This window comes from Theropithecus gelada, chromosome 18 (assembly GCF_003255815.1).
Source record: "Theropithecus gelada isolate Dixy chromosome 18, Tgel_1.0, whole genome shotgun sequence".
Taxonomy (NCBI): Eukaryota; Metazoa; Chordata; class Mammalia; order Primates; family Cercopithecidae; genus Theropithecus; species Theropithecus gelada.
The window spans coordinates 5,482,312-5,496,083 of NC_037686.1; the positions used below are offsets into that span (position 1 = coordinate 5,482,312).

General features: G+C 43.8%; 1 protein-coding gene across 4 annotated transcripts in view; it reads right to left on the reverse strand.

Annotated features, from left to right (window-relative positions):
• PTPRM (protein tyrosine phosphatase, receptor type M) overlaps positions 1–13,772 on the reverse strand; it is an 840,737-nt gene that overhangs the window by 451,050 nt on the left and 375,915 nt on the right. Inside the window, exon 1 of one of the 4 annotated variants that reach the window (XM_025365058.1) lies at positions 620–750. The exons of the other annotated variants lie outside the window; for them this stretch is intronic. Coding sequence (XP_025220843.1) covers positions 620–643 — 24 coding nt within the window. The 5' untranslated portion in view covers positions 644–750. Of the gene's footprint in view, positions 1–619; positions 751–13,772 lie in introns of those variants that run through there. 4 annotated transcript variants of the gene reach the window in all.

Consider the following 13,772-nt stretch of genomic DNA (forward strand, 5'->3'; position numbering starts at 1 on the left):
CAATGGAGCTAGAGAGGTGAGAAAGCACCTGTCTACTCAGGGACTTGCAGGCTATATTAAAATGTTTATATTCATAGCTATGAAAATGCCAGCCTACAAAGGAACAGAACTCATCTGTATTACCCAGTGATTTATATTATGCAAAGTCCTTTAAAGGTTTTTATCTATGATATTTTCATTGGCTGAATCTCCTAAGGGACACAAGTTTGGGAGTTAGCCTGACCAGCGTGCCAAACCCATAGTGACCATCCAGAGTGGGTAACCTTCATAGAGCCTCAGTTACTAATCTGTAAAGAGGAGATGATAACCCTCACTGTCAGGGCTGCTGGGAGAACTCACAGGCATATGCAAGGACACAGGCATAACGACTGGTACCATGCAGCCCTGCCCGAGCATTGGAACACCTGAGGGATGAATTCAAGGAGAAAGGTAGAGTGGCTATCAAAGTACCACCTTTATTACTGATAAACCTGACACCGAGGAGTATGACTTAAGAGTGCAGGAACAATAGGCTTGCTATTCCTGAAGCACAGAATTAAACAGACTCACCAACCCAGTCCCAGGCCACACTAGAAAACCACGAGGCCTCCCATATGTTGAGTGCTGCTGTAAAACTCACACGATGGAGGGACAGGGTTCCCATAGGCAGTCAGCTCCCCAAAGAAGGGGCTGGGCTAGGCATGCTCAGCCCTTCCTCCCAGGCAGCTTCAGCTTGGGCAGTGAGAAGGCAGACAGGAGTGCTGCAATAGTACAGTTCCTGCCACTTGGAAGGAAACATCAGGAGTGGGGAAGAACAGTTCCACCAACAGTATCTTTAGTACTATCTGTAAAACAGTCTTGTTTACACCATAAAATGTCATAGGTCAGAATATAAAGTCCCACATATGTCTGTGTTTTTTTCACTAAATGCCCTAAACTTGTTCTCATAGACACCATCAAGTTAAAAAATGAAACAAAACCAAATTTAGCATGAATAATACAACAGGAGAAAGGTTCCTCTCTGTTTTCCATAGATACTCAGTCTCCGATTCTCACCCTACTCCAGGAAATAAGCAAATTCTAGCCCTAAGGATAATCTTAGACATACTACTCCACAGTCTTGTTTCTAACTGAAAAAGAACCACATCTCTGGTTTTTGAAGGGAAAAGAAATTAACCCATAAAGGCAGATTTCATATCTGTAAGTATTTGTTTATTAACAACAACAAACAGGCCTTGGGGCTATCTATCCATTTATTTATCTATTTACTTGTGGCATGAATCCTGTAACAATATACTTTTGTAATAATCTCCTAATATTTCTCCAAATAGAAGTATCTCTCAAAAGAATGTTTATTCAAAAGCAATCTCAAGCTTGCACTTACTGACCCCTCACAACTACTCAAGGCTGTTCTGAGGGCGCTCAAGTATCAGAAAACCTCCTTCTTGGACTTACGCATGTGCTGAGAGGACTATGACTCACAGTCGCACTGTCTTCATGCCACAGATGGGCCCTATAAAATAAACAGCCTCGGACTAGGAGCCCTGCATGACTCTAGTGAGTCATACGAACTCTCAGGAAAGAGCCTTTAAAAAATTTTAACTCATGTACTTAATCACATGAAAAGTCAGATTCAGCTTTAAGAGAAACAGTACATAGGGAGGAGAAACCAAGTGCTAAGCAGCAATCCTTTTAGCCTAGAATCTACACAGGAACAGCGAATCACACATCTTACTCAAATCTGCAGGCCATTTGGTATTAAACCATTCACATGTGCATGGATTCAGGAATTCATTCAACCAATATTCGGTGACAATCTTTTGTGGAGCACACACTATATAACATAACATAAAATTAAAAGAACCATCATTGACCTAATTGAGTCTATTGTCTGGCTAGAAAAAAAACAGACAAGGCAATAATTACAATACAGAGCAGCGACCTGCCTCCCATAGGACAGAGGAGGAGGAGACCTGACTAGATGTCTTAGTCTGTTTTCTGTTGTTTATAACAGAATATCTGAAACTAAAATTTATAAAGAAATGTATTTCTTTCAGTAATTGACGCTAAGAAGCCCAAGTCAAATGGCCTCATCTGGTGAGGGCCTTCTTGCTGGTGGGCAGTGGCGTGATTTCTGCTCACTGCAAGCTCCACCTCCCAGGTTCACGCCTTCTGCCTCAAACTCCTGAGTAGCTGGGACTACAGGTGCCCGCCACCACACCCGGGTAAATTCTTTTTTTTTTTTTTTTTGTATTTTTAGTAGAGACGAGGTTTCACCGTGTTAGCCAGGTCGGTCTCCATCTCCTGACCTCATGATCTGCCTGCCTTGGCCTCCCAAAGTGCCGGGATTATAGGCGTGAGCCACTACGCCCAGCCAGAACTCTGCAGATTCTTGAGGCAGCACAGGGCATCACATGGTGAGGGGGCTGAGTGTGCTAGTTCAAGTCTCTCCTTCTCTTCTCATAAAGCCACTGGTCCCTCTCCCGTGATAACCCATCAAATCCACTAATCCGTACATGGATTGATCCATTCATGAGGGCTCTTCTATGATGATCCAATCACCTCTTAAAGGCCCCACCTCTCGCTCATGACACTGGAGATTCAATACTGATTTAATACTGGAGATTAACATTTCAACATGAGTTTTGGAGGGGACAAATATTCAAACTATAGTCCTGGAGATGGTGTCAGTGCAAGCTTTCTAGGAAGCACTGCTTGAGCCCAGGCTTGGGTATGCACAGAAGTTTCTTAGGCAGGGAATAAAGAGGAAAAGTCTAGTGAATAAGAGAAGCTCTCCAGAGTCAGGAGCCAAGAGAGAACACAGAACTGTAGGGGAAATATAGGGTAACTATGGGGAACTATATGAGAACTATAAAAGAACTACAGGGAAAGTATAGGAAAACTCTAGGGGAATTCTAAGGGAAGTATAACTTATCCCATATGGCAAGGACAGAAGTGTTTCTTGGAATGGCAGATAAAAAGGCTGGAAGGAAAAGCACAATACAGACTCCAACAAGAAATACAACATGTTGAGGATTTCAGTATATTCTGATGCTGGGAATGGAAGGACCTTAGGCAAAGAGGTAACACAAACACCTCTGTGTGTATAGTAATGGACTGGAGGAGATAGGGCGTGACCCCAACTGATGTCAAGGGAAAATGGGTAAATTGTTTTCAGAAATCATAATAACAAATGACACAAAGAAAGAAGACAGAGAGGAAGGGAAGGAACCTAAAGATATCCAGAAAATGAAATCAACACAACATGTACTCCCCTGCAGTAACACCTTTCTCCTCTAGCAGATCATAAGGTCCAGGGTCGTATCTTATTCATTTTGTGTACCCAGGTGCACAATAAATAGAACTCAGGAAATACTGGCTGACTTTGTGTCCTTTGCAGGGACATGGATGTAGCTGGAAACCATCATTCTTAGCAAACTATCACAAGAACAGAAAACCAAACACCGCATGTTCTCACTCATAGGTGGGAACTGAACAATGAGATCACTTGGACTCAGGAAGGGGAACATCACACACCGGGGCCTATCATGGGGAGGGGGGAGGGGGGAGGGATTGCATTGGGAGTTATACCTGATGTAAATGACGAGTTGATGGGTGCTGACGAGTTGATGGGTGCAGCACAGCAACATGGCACAAGTATACATATGTAGTAAACCTGCACGTTATGCACATGCACCCTAGAACTTAAAGTACAATAACAAAAAATAAAAAAGTAAAAAAATAAAAAAAAAAAAAAAAAAAAAAAAAAAGAATCACAGCCTCAGTGGCAAAAAAACATTCCAGGGGTAGAAGAGAAAAATGAGTTTATGTTAAATTAACAGACTTAAACCCCAAACCCTAGACAAAGAATCCATATTTACAATGGAGACTAATGGGGAATATAAAAGAATGTTTTAGAGGTTGTGTGTGTCATCAGCCAGCAACACTGCCCCAACTCATCATGACTGTGGTAGGCAGAAAAAGGGCCTCCAAAGATGTCTACATCCCAGTCCCCAGAATCTGGGACTATGTTACCTTACACGGCAAAAAGGAGTTTGCAGATATGATTAAAATAAGGATCTAGAAACAGGAAGATAGGCTGGATTATCTAGGTTGGCTACATGTAATCACAAGGCTCTATTTATGAGGAAGGCAGAAGGGTCAATGCAAAGGAAAGATAACAGAAGCAGAGGTTGTGCCGATGGGCTTTGAAGTGTGAGGAGGGCGTCACGAGACAAAATATGAGGGAGGTCTCTAGAAGCTGGAAAAGGCAAGGACCAGATTCTTCCCAGAGCTTGTGGGAGGAACCAACCCGGCCATCAACTTATTTTAGGGCTTCTGACATGCAAGACAGTAAGATGATGAAGCCACGAGGTTTGAGTTAGTTTCTTACAGCAGCAATAGGATGCCAATACGGTGATCATCTGAGAAACTAGAAGCCCTGTGGCTTTCTGAAGGTGTCCAGGGGTTGTGCATCTTGATTTGTCAGAGGTGCATAAGCAAGTCTTTAAGATCATGTTGGGTCACCGAAGTAGAGTACTCCAGTTTGGAACCATGAGCTAGAATAGCAGCCTGAAGACAGTAACCATGGAGGCACCCCATAGGATGAATGAAATGAGTGAAGGCCAGACCAGGAAGGCATGAAGAGACAGAAGAGCCACAGGGGCAGTGAGATAACAAAACAGAAGAAAGAAATGGGAAAACATGCAGTCTACACTGGAGAAGAGCGGGGGAATGACAGTGTGAAGATAGAAAATCAGAAGGAATGCGGAAAGCTGGGTGAGGCAATAGGAGAGGAAGCATGGGGAGGAAAGGACCAGGCAGGGCAAGGATGGGGAGAGACACAGAAATGAGGGGGCCAAATGACCCAACACACAGAAAGATGTGATCCACGAGGGAAAAAGATACGAGCCTTCAATGACGTTATTAGTTTCCTTTGAAATCCTGACACGTACACGTTCACAGACCCCTCCTTGGTTCTTAAAGCAAAAAATGTGTCAGGTGCAACAGCAACATCAGGTTCTCTATCAGCCCCATTCTGAGAAGACATGCGTAATGGCAGCAAATGCACTGTGGGGCTAATGGAGAAGAAATGAGGGGATGTCCTGAAAGTACTGCATGGGGAGGAGAAGGGAGGAGAGAGACCTCACCCTCCACTTTGTTAGCGTTGATGCAGTGCAGGAAATGCTACCCCAAAATAGGGCACCTTGGCATACTGAGTATTTTAAGCTGAAAGAAGCTGAGAAAACCACGGCATCAGAAAGGTCATGCTGACTATCTTCCCCCCGCGCTAGCAACAAAGCAGGACACAGAAACTGAAATTCCACTTGCCCCTTTCTGCCCTGAGATGGGCTAGGAAACTCAGAGAGGTCACTCTCTGACTTCCTCCCTCCGTCCTCCCCTAAAGACCTTCATGTGGCAGGTATCCTGCCCTGTATCTGGAGGGCAGGGATGTCACACAGGCCACAGAGATTCTGAACAAACAGGCCTTGTTCAGTGCACCCTGTTTATTACCATCAGATCCTGCCCTGTTGTCCCTCAATCACACTTCCACGCGACTGTCCGTAAAAACACAGTTTTCTCAGAGTCTTCGGGTCTTCATTTTCTGAAGGCTCTTGTGTCATGTAAAACTTGTATTAAATAATTTTCTCTTTTTTTGAGACGGAGTCTTGCTCTGTCACCCAGGCTGGAATGCAGCAGCTCGATCTTGTCTCACTGCAACCTCCACCTCCCGGGTTCAAGCAATTTTCCTGACTCAGCCTCCCGATTAGCTGGGACTACAGGCACCTGTCACCACAACCAGCTAATTTTTGTATTTTTAGTAGAGACGGAGTTTCACCACATTGGCCAGCCTGGTCTTGAAATCCTGACCTTGTAATCGCCCACCTCAGCCTCCCAAAGTGCTGGGACTACAGGTGTGAACCACTGCATCCAGCTGTATTAAATAATTTTTTATGTGTTTATCTTGTTAATCTGTCTTTTGTTATACGGATTTCAGCCATAAACCTTGCGATGGGTGAGGAAAATGTATTACTTTTCTTCTTCCAGAGTCGAACCATATTTCTTGGAGCATGAGGAAATGAGGATGCACAGTGTTCAGAGTCACTGGCAAAGCACCAGGCAATGTCTCCTACGATAGCTCAGTGGACACAAGGAGAACAAGATGGGATAACTGCCAGGAAGATCAGGTGGACTAGAAACGTGCAAGTGACCAGAGTCACAGCTGCTCGTCGGCACCAACACTGACGTCTGTTTCTGGTGCCTTGACACAAGGCTATTTCCTCATCCCTGACTTCTCCCAACATGTGTATTCCTGCCTTTGATAGTCATAGATGTGCTTCTCAAATGTACAGGTGACAATGAATAAGCACATAAATTAACAAAAAGGGATGGAAAAAGATATCTACAAAGCCAAACAATAAATTAAAACAAGATAAACATCAATAAAAATAAATGTGCATCTGATGCTTCCCTGTAAAATCAGACTTTGTTAAGTGGATAGAGTTCTGATTTAGCATCATCTTCATCATTAAAATATACATAACAATTGTGGAGCAGGTTTTTGTCTAAAATCCTAATTCAATTTTCAGTTGTATTAATGAAGTATCTGGAGAGATGGTCTCTCCTGTCCCTGTCCCAGCACACAGCATTCCATTCAGTGCCTCAGGCTTTTGACAGAGCATATGAGAAGCAGACTTGTTCAGAGGACTGTGGACTAGACAGTGAAGAAATCCTCTGGTCCACAGTTAGGGAGCTGAAGAAGGGGAGGAGCCGGAGACCAGGCTAGCCATTAACACGGCTAAGAATGAGGGGGAGAGGACAACCATGTTCCAGCATGGAAAGGACAAGCATGTAAAACAGGAATGGGACGTGAATGTCTGGGCCACAGAGAGCTAGTACAAGTCACCAGTACTTACTTATCTGAAATCCTTGGAGTAAAATGTGGTTCAGAATTCAGATTTTTAATTTTATTTTATAAAGGCATCTGTACTGCATATTCTTTGACACCCCAAGGAGAGTCTGAGACAGCATTCCCATTCCATAATTCCTAGCTTTTGATATTTCTGCATCAAAACTTAGGAATATTGACTTTAAGGAGGAAAAACCAGAGACCCTAAATAGCTTCACATCCATTCAGGTCAGGTTTGGTCACCAAATGAATTACAAAAATGGGCAGGTTTTGCTACTAAATTAGATATGGAAACTTTCTGATTATAGATTTTGGAGTACAGGCTAAGGTACTAAGAATGACCACCGAGAAGGCACACACCCAGTCCTCCCATCCTCAGGCACTCCCAGTCCCACTGTGTCATAGCCGCACTGTGCCGGCTGACTCAGTCCCACCATGTGGGCTCCTGGCTGTTCTTTCCAGCCCAGGCTTCCTCCTTCCTTGAGACCTCTTCCTCCTCCTAGGATGCTTCCCACCGACCCCCAGAGTCAATTCCATCTCCTTCCAGGGACTGCTCAAATACATCTTCACTGAGGCCTAACCTGATGCCTAAATTCCAAACTGAAACATGCTCCTACTTGGCACCACCTAGCTATTCCTTTACGAGTGCCACTGACCCCTTCCCTAACATGCTGCATAATTCTCTTACTTATCATTGTTGCTGTCTATCTCCCCTACTAGAATACAAGTCCCATGAAGGCAGGGATCCTTGCCAGGTTCTTATTGCTCTAACTGTAACATATCAACCATGCCTCGTACATCCTAGGGAGGACTGGTGGTGATATTAAAAGTGATTCAGGTATTGAACGAGTGACTAAATCAATTGATTTTAGATGTCTTTTGGTCCCCAGATTCCATTCCCTAGGCTGGAATTAAACTGGGAAGTGTGGAGAGTGATGGCCAGCCCCGATCCCTTTGCTGCAAGACAGGTCCAGAAAGGCATGAGAGTTTTTGCCCCTGCTGTCCTTCCCTCATGACAGTGACACCTGGAGAGGTCAACGTGTTCAGAACCTCAGGTACCACTGAGCATCTAGAAACCCAGAGGGAACTTTTTGTTATTCTAGCAAAACAAAATGATGAAAATATACATCAGGTAGAGACAGCAAAATTGCCAGCCAGATTTTGCCCAATTTTCAGAAGAAAGAGGCAGCCCTGCCAAGCACTGGCGCTCTACATTCTTAATAACATGACAGAAGGACCATAAAAAATGAGGAAGGATGGGCGTCGGACTGTTCTTCACCATATGAGAGTTCACTAGGAGAGACAGCCTAGGACACAATTGTTGGGAACAAAAACCTCAGACTCCACGCAAAGCACAGCGACCGAACGTCCTGGGTTGTTAAAGAAACCACTGACCCATCTTTTGTCCACTTAGTGAAATAACCATAATGATGATGCCTGAGAGGAGATATCTGACTGGGTTAAATACAGCTCTTTATAAAAGCAAGAGTATCTTCAAATGTGCGTGTATTTCAATTTGAGCAGGCTAGAAAAAAGTACTGATAGTTATTTAAATTGGACTTACCACCTTCTTTATGCAATGGACTAACTCCAGGACTTCTAAATGAGCAGTAATTTACCAGCAAAAAGATACATATTAAGTCTTTCAGAAATAGTTTTGCAATAATCAGAGCAATGATTGAAAGAAATTGAGGTCTGGGAAGTTAGCAGCACTTGCAGCAAATTAATCAATCTCTGGCATTTTGGAGCTGCTCTGAGTGCACAGGCATCAAGGGGCTCTGAGCCAGCACCCCTTCCTCAGACATAAGGTGGGGATTAAGCGGCACTTTCATTTCTTCAATAGTGAAAATAGTCTGTATTATCCAACTTTCAAATAACCCATTTGTAAGATATTGATTGAAATTCTTACCACTGACATCACCAATAACATCAGCAGGGCTTCGAGTAATTGTTTGAAATATCTTACGCAAGCTAAATCCTGTATTAATTGAACATCTCAAAGAAGAATCTACCCTTTATACAGCCTATATGTTTTATTTTAATAATTAACATAGTGTTGACCTTTGATTTCTAGACCACAACCAAGTTAACCCAAATATTTATCAATCTGGAGTACTGTACTAAAACTAAAAATTCTTACTTGTATCATCACATACTAGCAATATATATTGACAAGTACACTTTACGTTGGCTAATGAATATACAAATAGCCAAAATAATATACAGATATCCAAAGTTATATCCTATTATTATTGGTATATTCAAGAAGAATTTGAATAGGGAAATTTAGAGCTTCATTCTATTATTTAAGACACAGTTCATTTCATGATGTATTCATAATAGCTGAATAACAAACATTATTTAATAAACCTGTATTTAAATGTTATCTAGAAGTTAATCCAAATAATACAGAATATACATAATAAATGCAGTAACTAGAAATACCAGCAAAATTAGAAGTTCTTTAGTCTTAAAATCAAATATCCAACTGTTAACTGGGTTAACTTGGCCAAATCAAACTAAGGAGCCCAACACTGACAAACTTTTTTTACATATTTAAAGGTTCAAACCTTTGCAAAACTAGGTCTCAAGCCAGTTCACTTTTAAACTGTAATTATAGCACTCTAGTATGGGCAGAGTGGCAGTGCCTGTGCTACCTATCAAACATGATCTAAAAGATCAGGCTAGTCATTAACATGCCTGGTTAATAACGTCACTTTTCCTTAGTCAATATGCCTTAAAATATACAACTCTTCTGAAAACATAGTTGAAAGAGGATAAAGATGTAAGATAAAGGAGGTTAAAATCCCTACAGTTTTGAATTTGCATAGGAATTGTCAGTGTGCACTCAGGGCACAGTTTGTCTTTAAATGTGTGTATGTGTGCATACCTAGGTATCCTAGCTCTCTCCAATGAGAAGATCCAAAAACAATAAATAAAATAAATAAAGTAGTAATGAGCACCCCCATGCTAAGACTGTAACTTCTAATGGCCATTTCCCACAGAAAAAGAACCAGGATTCCCTGGAAAAATGGCCAATTCTAGGTCTAAAGTAGAAAATGGAAAACATACACCTAGAATATGTCATCACACCAGAAAGCAAAGAAGCTCCCTGAGATGGACCAGGACAGGAGTCACCCATGCAGAGTAAGCCCCATTGGAAGGCTGGGGAAGACATCAGCAGCAATAAAGATATTAAGTATAATGGACTGAAACCCATCAAATGTGTTCACACATACAAGCTGATGACAAAGATGCTGATGATGACAACAACAACAACAATTATAACTACCTTGGTCACTTTTAGGTGATGATAGTGAGTGACTGATAGACCCAGACCATTCTGCAACTCCTAATGAATTAATCAACCAAGGCAATGATCATCAATGGCTGATAATGTTATGGGATCCTTGGGGTGTTACTTTGCCACCCGGAAACCTCTGTGGCCAGTGGTACCTTTACCTGAGTTTTGCTTGGGCCCAATGGGCCCACTTGGCCTGGAAGGCTGCACTCGGCTGACACTACCAGCCTGGATTCCATGCCTGCCAAGGGCAAGTGGAGAGATGAGGGGTGTGTAAGTGAGCAAGCATGGGATCTGGCCACTGCACACAGTCAGGCACACCAGCTGTGGCGGAATGCGCAGCTCCAGGTGTCGGCATGGGCACCAGCTCCCTGCAAGCAGCTTCCAAGGCTGGCAACGGGGAACGTGGTGGCACCCAGAAGCTTGAGACACCAGGAACTGCAGAGCCACAAAGAGGGTGCCACAGCCCTGGCCCAGGGAGCTTCTAGGTCTGGGCTCCCTGAAGGGCTACAGGTCTTCTCTCCTTCTCTCTTTCTTATCACCCACAATGTGGTGAGCAAGGAGTGTGTTTCACCCCTGCTTGTGTTACAGCCCTTGCAGCCCCGCCATTTGGTAGGTCCCGAGTTCTTGTCCTGTGTCCAGGAAGAATGAGGTATGCAGACAAGTGGAGGGTGAGTAAGGTGAACAGGAGCTTTACTGAATGACAGAATAGCTCAAAGGAAACCCACAGGGGTCAGCTCCACTCCACAGTGAGGGTGTCCCAACAAGTGTTTAGCTCTCAGAAGAGAGCAGACCCTTGAGTGGGTAGCTCCTCTGTGCAGGCAGGTCATCAGTCAAGTGCTCAGCTCTCAGTGGAGAGGAGACCCTGGAGTGGGTAGCTCCTCTCCCCAGGCAGGTTGGCCTGAGTGCTCAAGTCTGGCTGAGTCCATGGATTTTATGGGCTTCAAAGTGGAGGAAGTGTGTGTTGATCGGTTCATGGGTGGCCATGGGTGGGCACAAAAAAAAAAACCACCATAATTTTCCACTCCTGGACTGCAGGACTGACAGCCTGGCTCCCAGCCTTCAGGCCTTCCCTGGCTTGAAGGTGGGACTTCACTGGGAAACTCCTCCATCTGCCCTGGAGCCTGTCTGCCTCCTGCTGTTCATGGCACCCAGGCTGTTCATACCGAGGGGCACCTGCAGGTCAGTGCCAAACTGCCCTCAACAACCCCTCAGCCTTCCTCCCATGCTTGTCAGTGCCTAAAGTCAGGAAGGGGCTGAGGCGGCAGGAGGCTGGCATGTCAGTGCTGCCCTGGGCGCACACACACCTGGCTGGGTTGCGACAGCACCTGTGTTTGGCTTCAACTTTGCTCCAAGATTGGAGCAGGCACTGGGAGCAGAGAGAGGCCAGGCAGTGGGAGCAGGCACTGCCAAGCCTGCAGGGGCAGGGGTGTCTTCCTGGGTCCCTGAGAGTGCAAAGATGCCCAGTCCACAGCCGTGGCTGGGTGGCTGCCGCTGCGCCTGGGAGGGCAGGGCTCCTGCCTGCTCCCAGTCTCTAAGAGCACAGGGATGCCAGATCTGCAGCCATGGCTGGAAAGCTGCAACTGCACTCAGGGAGCATGAGGTTCCCGCCCTGCCAACTCAGCAGCAGGTGGGGCTTCTACCTGTTCCCAGTTCCTGCTGGCCCCATGGAGCAGGCAGCACCAACCATGGCCATCTCTGCCTTCCTTTCTCATGCGATACCCTCGGATACTTGGAAGCAAGAAGAGCAAGTGAACCTTCTGCTGAATATGAGAAAAGATGAAAGAAGGCTTTCCCAGAACGTATGGTTTGTAGGCCCAAAGGAAGCAGACCTTAAGATTAGTGGAGATGCCTTTCCTTCTCTTTTGCCCTCCAGACTGACACCACTTGACCAGTAGTTTTAAAAGTCCAATTTCAGACACCAGGTGTAATTTAGGGTGGAGGGTGGGAGGCGGGTGAGGGTTGAAAAACTACCTATCAGGTACTATGCTCGCCACCTGGGTGACAAAACCACTTGTACACCAAACCCCAGCAATACAAAATCTACCCATGTAACAAACCTGAGTATGCACCCTCTGACCTAAAATAAAAGCCGGAAAGAAAAAAATAAAAAGTGCAATTTCAAGTCGAGGCCAGGAGACCTCAAGGTTGCTATGGAGGAAGGGGCTCTCTACTGCCCCAACTGTTCCTGCCACATCCTATAGCACCTGCTGCTTACATCTCTCTTTGGCTGAGTTAGATAATATCACAAAGGAAAATTATTAATATTTCTTCTAGAGTATCCCTAGACATGTTATACTGTTATCAATATAAAAGAAATCTTTATTTTTAAATAAAGGTAATCCAAAATCATACTAAGTTAAAACATACAGTATACGCCTAAAGATTTTCAGTAGCTTCAGTCTGATTGTTCAGTATGATATTACATAAATATAGATATAGATATTTAACTGACTAAAACAATAATGGATGTGATTTTAACTACTCAAAATTTTTGAGAGCAAATGGTCCCCATAGCAACTAAAGACAGTCCTCCTTTATGCATTTCTAGTATTTTCTGGGATGCTAAGTGATGTTAAATTTATGCTTTAATATATATGGCATAAAATACCCAAGTTAAGCTTGTGAAGGGAACCATAATTTTACTTCTTTTCATATCATTTTGTGGCTTTTATACATAATAACAAAATTGTTCTGAAATACAGTTGTGCTTTTTTTCCTTATAATCAACAAATGAAACTAAAAGCCACCTCAAAAGGTTGACCAAAAGCCTATATCCATAACACGAAAGCCAAGGCAACATTGCATACATACAAAAACAACTTTAATTGTAAATTCTGATCAATGCTATCGTTTACATTACTACACGATACTTATGAATTCATGAGGAACTATCTACGTCTTTTTCTGCAGTACCAAAGATGCATTATGGTTACGTTACAACATAGATGGCCTGGTTCAAATTCGAGCACTGTGACGAGCAATGCCCCATTGGAAGAGTCGTTACAACTTTCTAAGCCGGCCGGGCGCGGTGGCTCAAGCCTGTAATCCCAGCACTTTGGGAGGCCGAGACGGGCGGATCATGAGGTCAGGAGATGGAGAACATCCTGGCTAACACGGTGAAATCCCGTCTCTACTAAAAATACAAAAAAACTAGCCGGGCGAGGTGGTGGGCACCTGTAATCCCAGCTACTCAGGAGGCTGAGGCAGGAGAATGGTGTAAACTCGGGAGGCGGAGCTTGCAGTGAGCCGAGATCCGGCCACTGCACTCCAGCCTGGGTGACAGAGCGAGACTCCGTCTCAAAAAAAAACAAAAAAACAAAAAAAAAAAAACAACTTTCTAAGCCTCAGCCACTTCTTCTATAAATGGACACATAATAAAATTCTTGTAGGGATCATTGACAAAAAATGCCTGAACATCACCTACCACAGTAACTAGCACACAGCAGTGCTCAGTAAATGTAGCTGCAATTACTTTATTTCAACCACCCCTGTTGAAGTCAGTAATATAAATACTATTCATACAATTTTTAATTTATTCATTCAGAAGTCAAATTCTATGGTAGATCAGTGAAACTGTTC